The sequence below is a fragment of the Mustela erminea genome, chromosome 5 (assembly GCF_009829155.1).
Source record: "Mustela erminea isolate mMusErm1 chromosome 5, mMusErm1.Pri, whole genome shotgun sequence".
NCBI lineage: Eukaryota > Metazoa > Chordata > Mammalia > Carnivora > Mustelidae > Mustela > Mustela erminea.
Window position 1 is genome coordinate 142,191,303 of NC_045618.1, and position 18,329 is coordinate 142,209,631.

An 18,329-nucleotide genomic window follows, 5' to 3' on the forward strand; every position below is an offset into this window, starting at 1 on the left:
GTCTGTGGCCTTCATTTCAGGAGTGTGGCCAGAGGGCTCTGACGGAACTGACATCAACGCCGTGTGTCGGGCCCACGAGAGGAAGCTGCTGTCCACCGGCGACGACTTCGGCAAAGTGCACCTGTTCTCTTATCCTTGCTCACAGTTCAGGGTATGGTCTTCCCCGGACCCTGCCCTCGGGGCGCGTGCGTCGTGGCCCCACCTGGCCGTCTGGTGATTGACTAGAAAGGCCGCCTGCATGAACCTGCCAGTCTCACATGCAGACACAACCCTGTCGTCCCGCTGTCCTGGAGCTCTTCTGGGCTCCCCACTGCTCTCTGGGGAGAACCCCCACCCACAGAGCCCTTGGAGCTGGCTTGTCCACCTCTTTGGCTTCCTTCATGGGCCTCACGCCCCCCACCAGCCTCTCTCTGCTCCAGCCCTGCTGGAGCTGAGCCAGCACCAGTGCCAAGATCCCCCTGCCCCGTCCTTCCCAGAGCTGAAGCCCTTCGCCTTCCCCCTCAACCCGGGGCACCTGGTTGGTCCCTCCTTTGGGCGGTCCCAGGCCTGGTACAGCGCTCGGGCCCTGAACGTGTGCCCTGCCCGTCTCTGTCCCCCCACGAGGCCAGACTCTGGGGCTGCAGGGAGGGCCTCCGTGCGGTTTGTCGGCACGCCCCTACTGCGCCTGTGCACGAAGCAGGTGCACGTGCGAGAGCGGCTGCGGGAGGGAAGAGCGAGCGGACAGTTCCAGGACTTTCCGACTGCACGGGACACTCTGCGCTAAGCTCTTTCTCTGTCCGTCTTCCCCAGGCTCCGAGCCACGTGTACAGCGGACACAGCAGCCACGTCACCAACGTCGATTTCCTCTGTGGCGACAGCCACCTCATCTCCACGGGCGGCAAGGACACCAGCATCATGCAGTGGCGGGTCATTTAGTCCAGCAGGAAGCGCGGGGGCAGGACAGGGGCAGGCACGCGTGCTGGGCTCCACCACTGTGATTTCTGTTCTGTCAGAAGTTCCGACAGACCTCAGGAAAACCACTCCCTCTACCGGTTACCTTAGCTTAGCGAATCAGTGAGCGTCACACCAGAGCAGCGGTTCACGGTTCTCCTCGGTTGTACCGTATATAAAACAGTGCACATTTCATACTAAAACAACATGCCAGGGTTTACATTATGGCGACATCAACAGAAGCGACTGGTATATCCTTCATACCTTTTCTACGAACCCTTCAAAAATGGTCACAGAAATGCCTTTTAAAATATTGTACATAAGCTTTACTCTCTCCCCACCTAGCTCGCTAAGTCAAATATTTATGATGATAATGAGGTACTGAATTGGGATCACTATTGAGTAACTGGTCCTAAGGGGATGACGGAGGAGAGCGAGGCGGACTGAGCTGCACAGCTGAATCGGGAAACACACATGCGGCTTCATTTGGTTACATCCTCCGAGGGTTCCTTCCACCCTCCCTCCGGGAGGCTGGCGAGAAAAGGGTTGCAGTCTTCTTGCGTTAAGCAGACTGTACTCCAGAGTAACTTCCGCACTTCAGCAGGGTATGCAGGCACCGTAGAGTCTCAGTGAACTGTCCGCCGACCCCAGGGCAGGCCCCCGCCTCACTCCCTTCTGTCCCACACTCACTTGCCCGGAAGAGCGGTGGAGACATCTAAGCCACCTTCTTCTGTCTCCGAGTCGGCATGATCTGGTATTGTATAGGACTGTAGAAATTCATCCTAAAGACGTAAGGCTAGGCTTTACTATTTTACGCTTATGGACATTGTATATTTGTATTCTAAGACCAAGTAGACCAAGTCAAAACACTATCTCTGAAGTGTACAATAAACCTGCGGCGGGGAGAAGTCCGGAAGGTTCCACCGGGTGCCGAGGGCAGCTTCTTTTCCTGTCTTCTGTGCGTGGACGGCTCTCTACACTACAAAATAAGACTGCACTCTGACGAGTCAGACAGGTGGCGTACGTTTGTCAAGAAGGCCTTATCCATTTTGATTGTGTGACAGGTTGAAATTTATTGTTTACATTGGGGAATGTATCTCAGATTTTAAAAACAGAAGAGTAATAAACAGACTTAAAAACAAACACTAAGATTTCTACTTGTTCTAGGCAAGTAAATGAATGGAATTACCTGAACTCCACGGCGCTGATTGTCCAGAGTGGCTGACTAAGCATATCTGGAGGCATGTTTGTCCCATCTCCAGCCTGCGGCGCAAGTGCGGGCCACCAGTAGAGACGTGTATTAAAGATGAATCTGTTTGTATGTATCCTTATCAAATATATTCTATAATGAAATTAAAGCTGAAAAGGATTTCTTATTGACCTATAATCATGAAAATATATAAATTAAAATATTTAAAATTAGACATGATTCACACTATATTCTGTTTCATAGACATACTTTTTTTTGTTCTCACCTGGGTCATTTGCAAATGGGACTTTAGCTGGCATACAGTGTGTAAGCATCATCGGATTCGAGGACTATAAAGAATTCAGCTTAGGGGCGCCTGGGTGACAGCGGGTTGGGCATCCAACTCTTGGTCTCTGTTTGGGTCGTGGTCTTGGGGTCATGGGACTGTGCCCCACATTGGGCTCCCTGTGCACTCAGTGAAGTCTGCTTGGGACTCTCTTTCTCCCTCTGTGCCTCCTGCTTATGCTCTCTCTCTCTCTCTAAAATAAATAAATCTTTTTTTTAAAAAAAGGAATTCAGCTGAAGGATGTCTGCCGGGCTCAGCTGGAGGAGCATGCAACCCTCAATCCCAGGGCTATAAGTTGGAGCCCCATGTTGGGGTTAGAATTTCTAAAAAAAAAAAATTTTAACTTAAATTTTTTTTTTCAGCTTAATTACCATACCTAGTTGTTATTTTACTTGGCTATATAATACTGGCAAAAACAATTACCTTTACATTAATAATTAGGGGAATCACCAGGTCAAGGAAGGGGAAAGGGACCCATTATTGATCTTATAAGATCTACTTTTATTTCTATATAATTCCACCCTTTTCCAGGTTCATAAAGGAAAAGGGATATTTATATAAACTATTACTGTTCAGATTTGTCCATATTTTATTTATTTACTTACTTTGGGGGGTGGGAGAGGGAAAAGGAGAGAGACTCTCAAGCAGGCGCCACACCCAGCACAGAGCCCGTTGTGGGGCTCAACCTCACAACTCTGAGATAACGACCTTCCAAGATCCAAGACTCAGCTAGGACAAGAGGCCCAGAAGCAGGGGCGGCTGCCAGGCCTCTTCCTCCCAGTGGCCCAAGGCCCCATCAGCTTAGCTGGGCTATGAAGAGTGACAGCCGAGGGGCTGTTGCCCGAATCTCCGTGAGGCGCTGAAATCGGCAACCAGGCTACAAGCGGCGGCTGTGGAGAAGGGCTGGTCCGGGGGAAGTTTCCAGGGGAGGCATGCCAGCAGGTGAAGGACCGCCTATGGCCGGTGGGTGTGGTTCAGGCCCCTCCCCATTCTGTGGTCCAATGGCCGTGTCATTGGCCAAGATGCAGAGCACTGCTGAGTCTGAAGGTGGATGACGCCTGGGACAGGGTAAAGCCAGGGGAGGGCCTCCGTGACATCCAAGTGCAAGTGCAAGCGTAGGCATTTGGCTAGCAGGCTAAGGACAGAAGTCCAGCAGCAGGTGCCACAGTGCCACAGAAGAGCGCCATGTCTGACACTGGGGTGTGGCCAAGATTGCGGGAAGCTGGTCCAGTCGGGTGAGGAAAGGGCCTCTGCCCCAGCCAGGGGTACTCAGAGTCCCAGGACACCCAGAGGAGCACCGGCTGCCTGCAAGGAGAGGGCTCATTCCAGAGCCCACACACGCACCTTCCCCACCCCCAACTTTTTTTTTTTTTTTTTTGAGAGAGTGTGGGGGGCCGATGCAGAGAAGAGGGAGAGAGAGGACCACACCCAGCGTGGAGCCTGACATAGGGCTCGATCTCCCCACCCTGAGATCATGACTCGAGCTGAAATCAAGAGTCAGATGCTCAACCAACTGAGCCACCCAGGCGCCCCTAACCCCCTAAATTTTTGAATGACTACTTCCACTGCCCAGAAGTGACACACTGCACCCATTAACCATGTTTTCTGTCATCTGGGAACAGACTAACATCATATGATCTCTAAGGCTTCCAGAAGAGCCCATAGAAGAAGCAACGTTTGAGCTCCTCTGGCCTCCTCAAAGGGGGTCTAACTGCACAACCGGGAGGCAGCTGTTTGGTGAAAATGACAAGAAACATACTGATTCTCTGTGGTTTTGCTTTTTATATATATATATAACTTTATGGGAAATTTGGAACATACACTGAAGTAGAGCCTCTCACCAAGCTTCAAAAATTATGCACATTCAGAGAATCTTGTTTCCTCTGTCTCCCCAAATCTGGATGACATAGAAGACTGGGATGTTTTCAAAGCAAGTCCAAGTCCTGTAATGCCTCCGTCTGCAGCTCCCACAACAATTTATTTCAGTAAGCACCGTAACACCATCACCACTGACCGGCGACAGTGAGTCCTGATGGTCTGCTACCCAGTCCGCCTTCCGGTCTCTCCAGTTGTCAGACCAGCCATGTCTCCATGCCAAGCACCACGCGGGGATGCCACCCAACCAGGCAAAGCACGGGATGCAGAGCCCACCTCGAAGCCTGGCACAGGGGCTCGAGCACCCGTGTGCAGCTGAGCTCAGGACCCTTCTCCAAAGCCCACTCTGACCCCCAGCTCAATGCAGCTTTGCACCCTGCCCCTCCCCACACCCTGCCTCTGGTCCCTGGGGATGCCCCCTTCTGGGTCACCCGACCTAGATTCTTCCCACCTTGGTTGGCCGGTGAGAGGGAGACCAGACAGAGGACCAGCTCCGAAACCTTCTTTCCCCTTGGAGGGCTGAGCCTTGTCTCCAGGGAGCGGCAGTTCCAGCTCCTCCCAGAGGGTCCCCGCTGCTCCAGCTGGAACCTGGGAGGGCTGGTGGTGGGGAGGGTGGTCTAGGTACCTTCCTGCTCTCTTTGGATAGGTGAGCGCCCTTCACTCAGGAAGCCCAAGGGAGGGGTGAGGTTGGGGTCCCGTGAACACAGATTTGCCTGAGTTCAGGATGTGGACGAATTAGCTACAAATATGGTTGTCTGGGCTGAGAGCAAAGTAAGGGCCGCAGCGCCTGCCAGATGAAGACGGCAAAGGCAACCCTCCCCGCTGAATTGGACCCTAACCCCCTCCCCGGGCTCCGCCGGCTGCAGGGGCGCCACCTTGTGGCGGGAATCAGCGCCGGCTTCTCTTCCTCCGGCTGGAACGACGCTCTGGGTTCTCACCTCGGTAGGCGGGGAGTGTGGGGCCAGAGCAAGAAAATGCTTCCACGACTCTGTCGGACTTCCACTCGCTGGATGGGGCAGGCGTTTCAAGCGACTGTCCTCAGGGAGCTTTCGAGGATCTTGGGGAGCCCCAACATTGCAGACAGCCTCACCCTGAGTCCCCTTACACTGGATAAGGGTGTTCTATGAGGGGCCTCTCATGCCCCCCCACTCCCAGCAGGCCTTGATCACCGGGAGTCGCTCCCCAGTCCTCTTTTGGTGGGAGCCCCCCACCCCCACCCCACTCCAGGAGGCCCTGTGGGCAGAATCCAGGCTCTCTACCTCAGTCAGAGGAAACCTCTGTGGCCCCCACCCCACCCCCCCGGCCCTGAGACTGGCGGGAAGGAGGTTCCTTGCCCCCACACACAGCCTTCTCTGCACATCTGGCTGAGAGCCACCTCCTGCCTTTCGATTTTCAGCCATCAGCTCACCAATCCCAGGGGTCACCCACCAAGCTCTCCCCTCCCTCTTGGGAGGAAGGGGGCTGGAATCAACAGCTCAACTTTGCCCCAAAGAAATTCCCCTTACAGAGACTTTTTTTTTTTTTTAATTCTACTGCCAGACACTTTTGTCCCCATAACATGGATGAGGGAGGCTCAGAGGTCTCTTGGGAACGTCCTTGGGTAAGCTCTGCCCGTAGCCCAGCAGCACCTTCAGACGTCCCTTCCGTCGGATCTTGGCTCCTGGACTGGCATGTCAGTTCAACAGCTGGTGACACAAACTGCTGCCGTCAGGATCCTGCAGTTTCCTTGTGCATGAGCAAGACTTTGGCATCGCTGCCCGGGAGGGGGACCGCTGGTTTTCTAGGGCACGCACCTGCTCGCTCCTCAAGACTCTGCCCAGTCTTCACCCTGGGCACCAGCGGAGTGCCTGCTACCAGGCTACAAGGCAGCACAGTGGCTGTGAGAGATAGCGTCACTGGCCCCCCTCCCTTTGATGAGGAAGAGGCAGAGGGCTAGAAAGAGGAGTTTGCCCCAGGCTGCTTGGGTGACAGTCCCAGGTTCTCCCAAGCTGTGTCCTCCGCCCCCACCATTGTTCTCAGACTGACGCTCTGCTCCTGCAGGCTCTCCGCGTGACTTTGGGAGTGCCCCATTCTATATATGGTGTGTCGCAGGTAGAGACTCAGGCGCAGGTTGCCTCTGTAACACACTGGAAATTCTGTAACAAAGAAGCCTGTTGACCCCGACATTTCCCATACTCATGCACTGGGCACTTCGGCTCCCACGACGCTGATTATTGGCCAGGATCGATGTTCCGCGGCATACCATCTTGGGAAACACTGTGGGAGAAGGTTAGTCATGCAGAAGCTTAATATAACAGAGAAGTGAAAGGGAACCCAGATGCCCAACAACTCTCCACTTCCTCCTCTCCCCTCACCCCCATTCCTGATAGGAAGGGGTTCAAGGCCAGATTCAGAAGAGCGACAAGGCACAGGGGTGCTTTTCTGTTATCCTGGAGTTCCTGGCCAGTTTATCTCGCTCTGTGCACCTGGCTCGAGAGCACTCAGCCTCCCTGATGTATATTGTCAGCAGCGGAAGGGTCAGGGTCCGAGGAAGAACATCCGGGGCATTGGAACAAACCCTCTCCCCCCACCCCCAACAAGGGAGGATCTTGTTGTTTGTTTGTTTTTTTTAAGATTTTATTTATTTATTTGCACAAGCAGGGAGATGAAGCAGCAGGCAGAGGGAGAAGCAGACTCTCTGTGGAGCAGAGAGCCCAACATGGGACTCGATCCCCGGACCCAAGATCATGACCTGGGGTGAAGGCAGACGCTTAAACGACTGAGCCACCCAGGCGTCCGTAAGATTTTATTTTCATTTATTTGACACAGAGAGAGAGCACACCAGCAGCGTGAGAAGCAGGCTCCCCAAGGAGCAGGGAGCTCCACGTGGGGCTCGGTCCCAGGAGGGGTCAGGGGTGATGGAGGATACTTGAGCCTAAGCAGTCAGTAAAGTGGTTTGAGCAGAGATTTAAGTGGTAGAGTGAGGACCCAAGCCTGTGGCCATCTGGGGGAGACGGAATGCAAGGCAGAGTCCCTGGGAGCACATGGTGAGAATAAACAATGTTTTGTTCAGCAAGACCCTTTCTCTGTAAACACAGAAACCAGAGCCCTTGTTAAACAGGGACTTGCCCAAGGCCACTGTGACCTTGGCAGGGAGAGAGCCTCACTGCTCTAGTTTGTTTCCTTTTATAAAATAAAGTTTAGGGACACCTGGGTGGCCCAGTCAGTTAAGCCTCTGCCTTCAGCTCAGGTCATGATCTCAGGGTCCTGGGATCGAGCCCCCATCGGGCTTCTTGCTTGGCGGGAAGCCTGCTTCTCCCTCACCCTCTGCCCCTCCCCCTGCTTGTGCATGCACGCCCTCTCTCTGTCAACTAAATAAATAAAATCTTTAAAAAACAAATAAATAAAATGAAGTTTACTGTATTTTTCAATGATAAGATGTATCATAGCAAAATCAAGATGCCCTGGCATATCCCACCACCTAGAAGCAGCACTACTAGGTTCTTAGTGCGTCTCCTTCCCGTATTTTTTCTCTGCGGACACTTCCGGACGTGTTTCCATAGCTGACGTAGTGCATGGGTGCTGCTTTATGTTGCTTTTCTCTTGCACCATTGTAAGCATTTCCCAGTGTCATTACAGACTTGTTATAAATAATTCCCATCGGTTGTGTGACTGGCTGCTGCGACCGTCCAGTCCTCCCACACTGATGACGGTGACAAGACAAGAGAATCAAGGCCACCCTTACCGAGGCCTTTGTCCCTGGTGCTGCAGGTTCTGCCAGGGCCCCCCTCCCGTGGGCCACCCCATCGGCTCGCAAGGTCTGCCACCTCTGCAATGAGGATAAGGCTCAAATCCACATCTTTACGTTTCCTTAGCTTCACGCACCTGTCCTTCAGCTCAGCCACGAGAGCCACGATCTCATGCCCCAGACCAAATTCACCCACTTCCTTCCCCAAACCCTGGACTCCCAGATCCCAGTAGCCCAAGCCAGCAATGCGTGCATCCGTCCAGATGCCTGTCTCCGCCTCACTGCCCGGATCAGCCGCACCACGTCCAACAGCATCACTTAACTCGTGCCGGTCACGGCTGGGTACACCTCACGCATGGGGACCCTGCAGTACGCCCAACAACCCTGCCACAGGGATCTTCCTTCCACAGTGAGGAAAACAGAGAGGCTGGTTAGCTTGCTGAGGGCTACACAGCGAGTACGTTGGGATTTGAACCCAGGCAGTCGGTTTCAGAGTTCATACGCAACTGCTGCACCACTCCGCCTGTCCCTCCAGGAGCCATCCCCCGTGTGCCCATCTTCTCCCACCAGCACGGCTCTGCCCGGGCTGGTGGCATCACCACCCCCCCACCTGCAGCTACACCAGCCCTACCCCACAGGGCAGTCGGGCTGAGTTTTCTAAAGGCATCACTCTCTCGCTTAAAATCCTTCAAGAGCTCTTAGGAGAAAACACCCCCCCATGGCAAACAGGGCCTGTTCCCTGCTTTCCCCCTTTTTCTCCCTCAGCTCTCACAGCCGAGCTTTTCTCTGTCCGCACACGCAATGAGTCTGCCCACAAGCTCTTCCTCCCATTTTTCCAACCACAGTAACTTTCATAACACAGCTCATGAGACACTTCTTCCAGGAAGCCTTTCCGGAGTGCCTCATCTGGGTTCTGATCCCTCCCATGGATCCTCCCCTTGTCACACTGAGTTATAAGTGGAGTCTACTGCCTGTACCCTTTCCGTGGTAAGCTCCCCAAGGCATAAACACTCAGGACCACATACCCTGGTCTTTCTTAGCACAAGGTCCGGCATGGACAGGTTACCAGCCAGTGTCAGGTGGAGGCATAAATGGACGGGGCCATGGGCTGCCATGGGGAGCATTTGGACTCGGATTAGATTCCTGACCCTTTGCCCTTAAGCCCAAGTGTCTTTTCCTGCTTCCAGTGGTTTACTATTGCAAACGACACTGCAGAGAACAGCTTGTCCATGAAGCCTTTCTTTTTAGTTAGACTTGCTTCTTCAGGGCAAAATCCCAGAAGTGCTATTACTGAATTTGAGAGCAAAAACATCTTTATGACCCCTGATAGATTTTGCAGAAGTGAATTCCAAAATTATGGTAGCAATTTGGGAGGCTTTTTCTTTTTTAGCAAACGAATCCTCCCTCCGTTTCTACATGTCTTCCTGGCACAAGCCGCACAAAGCTATTTTTACCTAAAGGCTGTAAACCTCATCCTTCTGAGAAGAGAAAGCCGGGCGTGTGTGCGGAAACCCGCTGCCTGCCTCGCCGCCCAGCAGCCCCTGCGCGCTAGCCTAGTTCTTGGTCATTTGGGAAAGGCAAGTTTAAATTATGTTCCAAAGGAAGCAGTGGGTTTTTAAAGAAGAAAAACACACACACACACGTGCACACACACACACACTCATACCTATCTCTGTGGGGGGACTGAATAATGAACATCTTTACAATTCTAAGAGGCCAGACGGTTAAGCAAGTGGATGCTGGGAAAAAATCAGGACTGAAAGCAGCCCCAGGGGTTGGAGCTATCTCCTGGTTTTCAAACTTTGGACAGCAACAGCTTTATTAGGATGAAACCTTACAGGAAAATCCACTCTGTGGCGTGAGTGAGAATGTCCCTGCTTTGGCAGGGGCAGTCAGAGGGTGGAAGTGACCAGAAACACTCATCCTGTGTCCAAACCCTCGACCTAGTCCACCCCCTAAACATGCCACCCACCTCTCCTTTCCTCCCCACCCCGCCCCCACCGCCTCCAGCTGCCACAGGGGTCTCCCAAGTCCACTGTCCACGCCCAGCAAGGGCCACACAGCGAGCGGTGGCAGAGCCGGGTCCTCCCGCCCCGCGCCTAGCCCCCTCCCCGGTGACTCTCCACCTGCTGTCTTGCTGACAGCCAGCTCAGCGGCCATTCCCAGTCTCAGGGCAGAACGTCCTCGTCCTCGGAGGAGGCCCCAGAGACGGCTCACATCTCCCAGCACCCGCCAATCCTGTGCCCCAAACACCAGCGTTCTCCCCGATTTCTCAGGAAAATCATCCATTTCATGTAGATCCTCAAATTTATTGAAGTAAAACCACAGCAATATTCTCTTGTAATTATTTTCTTATCCATTGTTAATGTCAGTTAATGTTAATGTTATATTAATGCAACACAATGACCCTGCAGTTACATACACTGCAAAACAAAGCAGTTATTGTATTCTCCCTCACCCTGCAGTTATAAATCCCTTCTCAGGCCTAGTGCCCGCACTTGTTTTCCTGTCTTTTACTCTTAGTTTTTCCTGTTTTCCATTTCCTCTCATCTTGAAGAAGTGGATTTTACTTTCATTTCTCAGGATTCATGTTTCTAATTCGTTATTTTCAGATTTCATCTTGATAAGCTCCCCCTCATAATTTTTTTATTTATCTTGTTGTGTGTGTGTGTTTTTTTTAAAGATTTTGTTTATTTATTTATTTTGACAGAGACAGAGATCACAAGGAGGCAGAGAGGCAGGCAGAGAGAGAGGAGGAAGCAGGCTCCCTGCTGAGCAGAGAGCCTGATGCTGCAGGGCTCGATCTCGGGACGCTGGGATCATGACCTGAGCCGAAGACAGAGGCTTTAACCTGCTGAGCCACCCAGGCGCCCCTATTTTGTTGTGTTTTAAGCATGTATGTATACCCTCTGTTGTATAGTAAAAACGTATAAGGTATGCTTTTGCCATATCCCGTAAGTGTTGCTTTGATGTTTTCTCATTTTCATTAATTTATAGTTTTCGTACTGATTTCTTCTTTCAGCTTAAAGTTATCTCGAAGAGTATTTTTACATTTCTAAGCTAAAGTTTTATTGTTATTTTTTTTACGGTAATTTGGGGTGTCCCTGAACTCTGGTGAAATTTCCAAACTCCAAGGTCAACAAGAAACCTCCTTCAGCTTCTGGGAGAAAAAACAGATTGCCTGTGTGTGAAATGCCCACACCCACACCACTCTGAAATGTCCAGTCCTGACCTCTGGAACCCATGAATATGTAGGTTCCACGCCCAAGGGGGAATTAAGGTTGCAGGTAGAACTAAGGTTGCTAATCAGCTGGCTTTAAAACAGGGAGAGTACTACAGATTACCCAGGTGTGCCCAATATAATTGCAAGGGTCTGTAACTAGAGCAGAGGGAGGGAAAAGAGGAGGTAAGGAAGATGTGAGAGCAGAGCCAGAGAGCTCTGACCCAGACTTGATCCGTACTTGATGCTGGCTTTGCAGATGGCCCTTCCTGAGGGACCACGAGCCAAGGAATGCAGGAAGCCCCTAGAAGCTGGGAAAGGCAAGGAACAGACTCTCCCCACCGAGCACAGCTCCACGAACACCTGGATTTCAGCCCAGTAGACCCGCATCAGACTTCCGACCCCCCGATCTGCAAGAGAATACATGTGTGTTTTTTGAAGCCAGCAAGCTTTGGTCATCTGTATGGCAGGGACCGGAAGCTAATACATCTTGTAAAGAGAGACTCGGGCTGGTTATCGGACTTCTTGCCTGAAATTTGAAACTAGAAGTTTGCAGATCCCTGAGCAAAGGGAACTGCAGGCATGAAATCCTTCCTGGTTGAGGGCCTCCTCCGCGTGGGAGAGGAAAACAGGCATTTCTACCAGACTGTGTCTAAATGTGTGTCGTTCTACACTAATCCTCTCAAACACCTGGTGAGCTCTCTTTTTCCAAACAGCTTTGTTGAGATGTAATTCACATCCCATGCAATTCATCCACTTAAGGAATGCTATTCAGTGGTTCTTAGTATATCCGCCGAGCTGGGCAACCATCTCCACTATGTAATTTTAGAATATTTTCATCACCCCCAGAAGAAACTCCACAGTCCCTGGCACGGTATTCATCTCCTGGGGCTGACAAAGCAAAACATCCCAGGCTGGGGTGGGGTGGGGGCAGGGGTCATGGAGGTAGAGGGGGCGGGGGGCAGGGGTCATGGGGGTAGGGGGGCGGGGGGCAGGGGTCATGGAGATAGAGGGGGCGGGGGGCAGGGGGCAGGGGGGTAGGGGGGGCGGGGGGCAGGGGGCATGGAGGTAGAGGGGGCGGGGGGCAGGGGGCAGGGGGCATGGAGGTAGGGGGGGCGGGAGGCAGGGGGCAGGGGGCCTCAAACAACAGACATTTATCTCCTCCAGGCCTGGGGGCTAGAAGTTCCAGATCCAGAGCCAACACGGCTGGTTTTTTCCAGAGGCCACTTCCCATGGCACACAGACGGCCACTTTCTTGAGATGCCTTCACATGGCCTTTTCTCTGTTCCTGGCATCTCTCTGGGGGGCCTAATCTCCCCTCAGTATAAGGACATCAGTTAGATTGGCCCACACTAAAGGCCTCATTTTAACTTACTTACCTCTTTATAGTTCCTATCTCCAAATGCATTCTGAGGTGCTGGGGTAGGGTTTCAACATATGAATTTGGGAGAAAGGGGAACACAGCGTCGAAGAAGGGCTAATCTGTTTTCCCAAGTGGTTGCACCATTTTACAATCCACTAGAATGTATGAGGGTCCAATTTCTCCACCTGCCAACCCTACTTATTTTCCTTTCTTATTCCACTTTCTTATTATTTTCTTATTTATAGCCATCTTATTGGCTGTAAAGTGGTATCTCATGGCAGTTTCCATTTGCATTTCCCTGACAGTCATGATATTGAGCATCTTTTCATATGTTTATTGGCCACTTGTAGATCTTCTTTGGAGTCGTAGCTGCTCAGACCCTTTCTTTGCCCACTTGTTACTTGGCTTATTGGTATTTATATTATGGAGTTGGAAGCGTTCATTATATACTCTAGGTACACACCTTCTTCAGAGATAGGACTTACAAATATTTTTTTCCATTCTGTGGGTTGTCTTTTCACTTTGATGGTATTATCTGCAGCAGAAGTTTTTTAATATTGATGAAATTCAATGTATCTGTTTTTTCTTTTGTTACTTGTTCTTTGTTTTTTGGGTTTTTGTTTTTGTTTTTATTTTTGGTGTCATAGCTAGGAAAATTTAGCCTAACCAAAGGCTAGAAAGATTTTTTTTTTAAGATTTTATTTATTTATTTGACAGACAGAGATCACAAGTAGGCAGAGGGCAGGCAGAGAGAGAGGAGGAAGCAAGCTCCCCGCTGAGCAAAGAGCCCCATGTGGGGCTCGATCCCAGGACCCTGGGATCATGACCTGAGCTGAAGGCAGAGGCTTAACCCACTGAGCCACTCAGGTGCCCCAAGGTTAGAAAGATTTACACAGCTGTTTTCTTCTAAGGGTTTTATAGTTTGGGCTCTTCCATTTAGGTCTATGAACCATTTTAAGGTAATTGTTGCATATGATGTGAAGTAGGGATTTCTACTTGTTTCAGCATCATTTATTGAAGACTCCTCTTTCCTCCACTGAATTATCTTGGCACCCTTGTTAAAAATCAACTGCACATCAATGTAAGTGTTTATCTCTGGACTCTTTATTCCATCAATCAATCTGTATCTATACCTAACCCTCTGCCAGCCAGTACTGTACTTGACTACTATAGCTTTGCTGTAAATTTTGAACTCAGGTAATATGAATCTTCCAACTGTGTTCTCCTTCAAGACTGTCTTAGTTGTCCTAGATCTTTTGCATTACCAAATGAGTCTTTGAATCACATTGCTAATTTCTGGAAAAGAATAAAGGGGGTGATTTTGACAGGGATTGCATTGTATCTGTATCTTGTACTCTGTCTGCTTTGTGAAATAGATTTTTTGTTTGATCCCCTAGGGCATGAGTCAACAAACTGTGACCTGCAGACCCAATCCAGCCTGCCACCTGTTTTTGTAAACAAAGTGATATTGGAACACAGTTACATCCATTCATTCATGGATTGGCTATGGCTGTCTTCAAGCCGCAATGGCCAAATGGAATAGTCATGACAAAGACTGAATGACCTGCAATAAAGCCAAAAATATTTATTATCTTATCCTTTGTAGAAAAAGTGTGCCAACCCTTGTTCTAGATCAGTGTCTTTTCTGGTTTTTACTACCTCTAACTAACTTTTTCAATTTTGAAAATAATGTTTTTATTCCTAAGAATTACTTTTTGTTCTCATATTGCTCTCAAGCAAGATCTTCTTGACTCTTCTTATAACTTCTCTATCATTCCCTCCATTAGACATGACACCTGCTGACTTCTCTTTCTCTTGGTAGAACATCATGTGAGGGGATCAAAGACTTCAGATTTCCCAAGTCTTCTAAAATATGTGCTCAGAGGCCCAGGCCTCCCAGCCCCATTGTAGGCAGGTCCCCTCAGCCCCACAAAGGCCTGGCCATCAGGATCTCTAAGCAGGTGTGAGACAGCTAGGAGAGAGGAGTGCCCAGGGAGTCTCTTCCCCAGGGATGACAATGACAACCTCCCCCACCCCCATCAAGCTGAGACCTGATCTCCAGGGCTGGGAAGGCCCAAGGGAGGTTGGGCCTCCCTAGGGTGGGCTGGATGGGACATTCTTTCCCAAAGGCCTTAGGGCTCCCATGAAAAGGATCAGCAGCTCTCTCCTGGGTTGCTGGCCAGCGTGGCCTAAGGGATGCCCTTGGCTCAGCTTTCTGAACTTAATTGAGTGGAAACACTCAGGCAGCCTGGGAGGGCAGGACTTGGCTCCAGGCACCTCCAAAAAAGTAGGCCTGCTCCAACCTGGGTCCTCAATCTGCTTCTCTCATTGCAAAGAGTGGCACTAAGAAGTTGCCCTCTATGGGAAGGGTACACGAGGTCCTCCTCTCCAGCCCCCAACACACATACATCTGGCCAAGCTTCCCCTCGGTTGGTCCAGGTCTTTGAGACACTCAGCAGGAAGCTGGAGTCATCCCCAACATGACCACCACAGGCCCCTCTCCCAAGACTTGCCTCTTCCTGAGCCTTCAAGAGGGTGAAACAGGACTTTCAGGAGAGCTGCTTTTTGAGCTGAAACGCCTGAGAGGTGGAGTCAAAAGAGAAGCTCCAGCTATGAGCCACAGGCCATCCCTGAGTGCGGGGAAGGTAAAATGGGCCAGAAGTAGTTTCTGTTTCCTGCCAGATGGAACAGGAGCACAAGCAGGAGCTTGCATTTCCAAAATGACCCCCTCCTGTAGGCATTGCTTGGATGAGGGCAAAGAGACAGCAGGGTCTCCTCACTTCTGTGCTGTAACAGACATGGGGTCAAAAGAGAACTAAGACTTGCATGCTGTCCTCATGAAGTTCACGGTCTAGCAGGGGAGCCAGCAGGTCAAAAAGACCATTGCAATATGAGACGGTAGAGTGTGATGGGGCCGAGCCCCAAACCCCCAAGCAGTACAAAGGATGGTGCCTGCAGCCCTGGGGAAAGGAGGTGTCTTGGGTTCTGAGAGAGAAGTGACAGGTGAGTGGGGGGTTGAAGATGGTTTGCCAGATAGGCAGAGGCAGCGTCCTGGGCATCAGCAAGGCCAAGATACATAGGTGCTCAAAAACTTTGGATGAATGAATGATTGAAAATGAATTGTGTTATATTCAAGGAAGACACTGTTGGTAATAAGTGAGTTGGTCAATGAGGTTAATGGTGCAAAGGCAGATTTTCAAAAAAAAAGGTGCCGTGTCACAGGTGGCCCCCAAGGTTCTCTGAGACATCTGTTGTCTTCACTTCAAAGAAGCATGTCTTCACTCTGGGTTCTGGCATGGAGCAGTAATTGACTTCTGCTGTTAATATAAACCAGACATGGTCTCATTGGTGAATCATCGAAAACAACTGTGTTTCTTTTGATTATTTGGGGTGAGTGAGGTTTTGTTTGGCAACACCAAGAGAGAGAGAAGATGGTGCATAGGGTTGGTTCCTCAACAGTGACCCCCCACCCCAGTCTGGAAAGCCTCAAGAAACAGGGAGGGAGCAGGGGGTAAGGTCGGCAGTCTTGCAATGTGGGGTCTGCAGGAACATGTGTCCATCTGGCTCTTCATCCACTGGCCTGTGTGACTTCACCAGGCTTCAGTTTCACCCTCCAGACAGGAGGTTAGACAGATATCTTTGAGGGCTTCCTGGCTCTATTACGTGGCTCTATGGCTAGCCAGGGCTAACAGCAGAACACCTGTGTTTCCTGCCTCCCCCACAAATGGGAAAACCAGTCCAGGAGGGTCTTCCAGTTGACCCATGGGTAGTAAGCCCAGCTACGTGTCCTACACCCCCACACGTCACGTGTCACAAAGTCACTGGCTTTGGTGAGCAATCTTTTCAAATCTGAGGAATGGTGACCTTCAGACACAAATCACTTGGGGGCCATATGTGTCAAAAATAGTGTTAATGTTCTTTTTATCGGAAGAATGTAAAACATGAATTCATGTGCCTTTAAGGAGTCAAGGCTTTTTCAGTAAATGGGAAACATGCTAAGTAGATTCGTTTCAAAAACGTATAGTTAGTGGGGAGGGGACAAAGAGGCAAGAGTGAGGCTGCTGGGAGGAGGGTGGAAAGACTTTTCAGGAGCCTACATTGTGCTGTTCCGCAGCCATGCCTACAGGGATGTAGGAGTCCCACCTGTGGGGTGACAAAGGGAGGCTCAGAAGGGTCTACACTGTCAGTGGAGCGGCAACACGTGGCGTTCTCCTCCCTAAGCATCCTGGTCTGGGTGGGCACGACCAACACCCATTCATGGAGGAGCAGCCCTCTGCTTAGAGCACAAGTGGTCCCTACCTGTCCTCCCCAGCCCTGCCTGCTGCTCATGAAGCCTCTGAGGCTCAGACACAGGACCCAGGAAGTGATCTCTCCAGGAGCCTCACAGCTGATCTTACAAATTCACTGAGTGATGTTGGACCCCTTTCACTGTCTTGGGGTCCCACCCCTCCATCTCCTACCAACAGAAGGATTTGCAGTTCCCTTCCAGCATCAGAATTCTCTGTCCTCCTGTCTTTATTGTTCTAGGATCTTGGTGGTTAGCAGAGAAGATTGACAGGAGGTGTATGTCCCAAATCTTTGGTGCTAATGTTCCAGAGTAAATCTGTTACCAACAGGGCCCTGTGATGCTTTTCCAGTTACAGGATAGTAACAACTTACCAGACTCCAAGGCACCAGAGAGGTCAGAGTGGGCCACAAGCTCCAATAAATCAAGCTGGGAACAAACGAGCCAATATCCCATGGGCCAGGGGTGGTGATCTCCCACAGTCCAATGTGCACTGACCAAGGGTAACACTGCCTATATAGAACACCCCTGCATGTCTCCAGGTGCCCTGCAGATTGACCATTTTACTCATCTTTAGTGTCTAACCAGTCCCTTCTGTAGCAGTGAGCCAACCTGGACCCTGGAATGAGGGGGACAAATAAGGTGAGAAGGAGCCGAAACCATCTGGACCTGCTAACAGGACCGTAGGGGACAAATGTGTCCTTTTGAGTTTGAAGACTCCAGCTCCAACAAATAGAAAGGGAAAATGTGACCATCAGTCCCTAAGGAACTCATGACAGGTGGATGCGGAGGGAGAGGTAGGTGATACGGAGGGGAGTAAGCGCCTAGAGAGCCTTCCTCCTCCCCGCGAGAACCACGTTCAGCTGCGGCAAACCAGAACGAACGGGCACTGGGATTCTGAGTCAGAGAAATGCTGGACTGAGAACCGGCTCCACCACTTCGTGTACCGGGGGCAAACCCACAAAACTCACAGAGCCTCTTCATCCGGGTCAGGAGTAAAACAGCGACCCTTCCCCGCCCTAAATTCCAAACGTCGCCAAATGCTTCATACGCTCTTGTTTCGACTCAGTTCTTAAGAAGGTGGCTATGATTCCCATGTTACTGTGAAAGACAGGAGAGGGAGCATCAGCGGCAGAATTGAGAAAGCACGACGATCTGTGTCCACTTAGATATGGGGAGTGCGACCCCGGAAGGTTTCTAGCCAGCAGTGAAGATCGCTAACCTTTAGGAAGGATGGGAACTTAACCGGTGAAAACCCGGAGCGCCTACTTTGTGCTGTGATTTTTCACAGGTGTGGTTTGGGGGCGCCTCATAAGGCGCCCCTTGGGCTAGGGGACGTCCTCCACGTGTTGCTGTAACCCCAAAGCTTCGACTCCGGTCCCAGACCTGGCTAT

At 50.9% G+C, this 18,329-nt stretch overlaps 1 protein-coding gene across 4 annotated transcripts in view; it reads left to right on the forward strand.

Annotated features, from left to right (window-relative positions):
* EML1 (EMAP like 1) overlaps positions 1-2,283 on the forward strand; it is a 174,008-nt gene extending 171,725 nt beyond the window's left edge. For all 4 annotated transcript variants that reach the window (XM_032345246.1, XM_032345247.1, XM_032345244.1 and 1 more), the window contains 2 exons: positions 21-151; positions 790-2,283. In XM_032345246.1, coding sequence (XP_032201137.1) covers positions 21-151; positions 790-915 — 257 coding nt within the window. In that variant the 3' untranslated portion in view covers positions 916-2,283. The remainder of the gene's footprint in view (positions 1-20; positions 152-789) is intronic.
* The last annotated feature ends 16,046 nt before the right edge of the window (positions 2,284-18,329 follow it).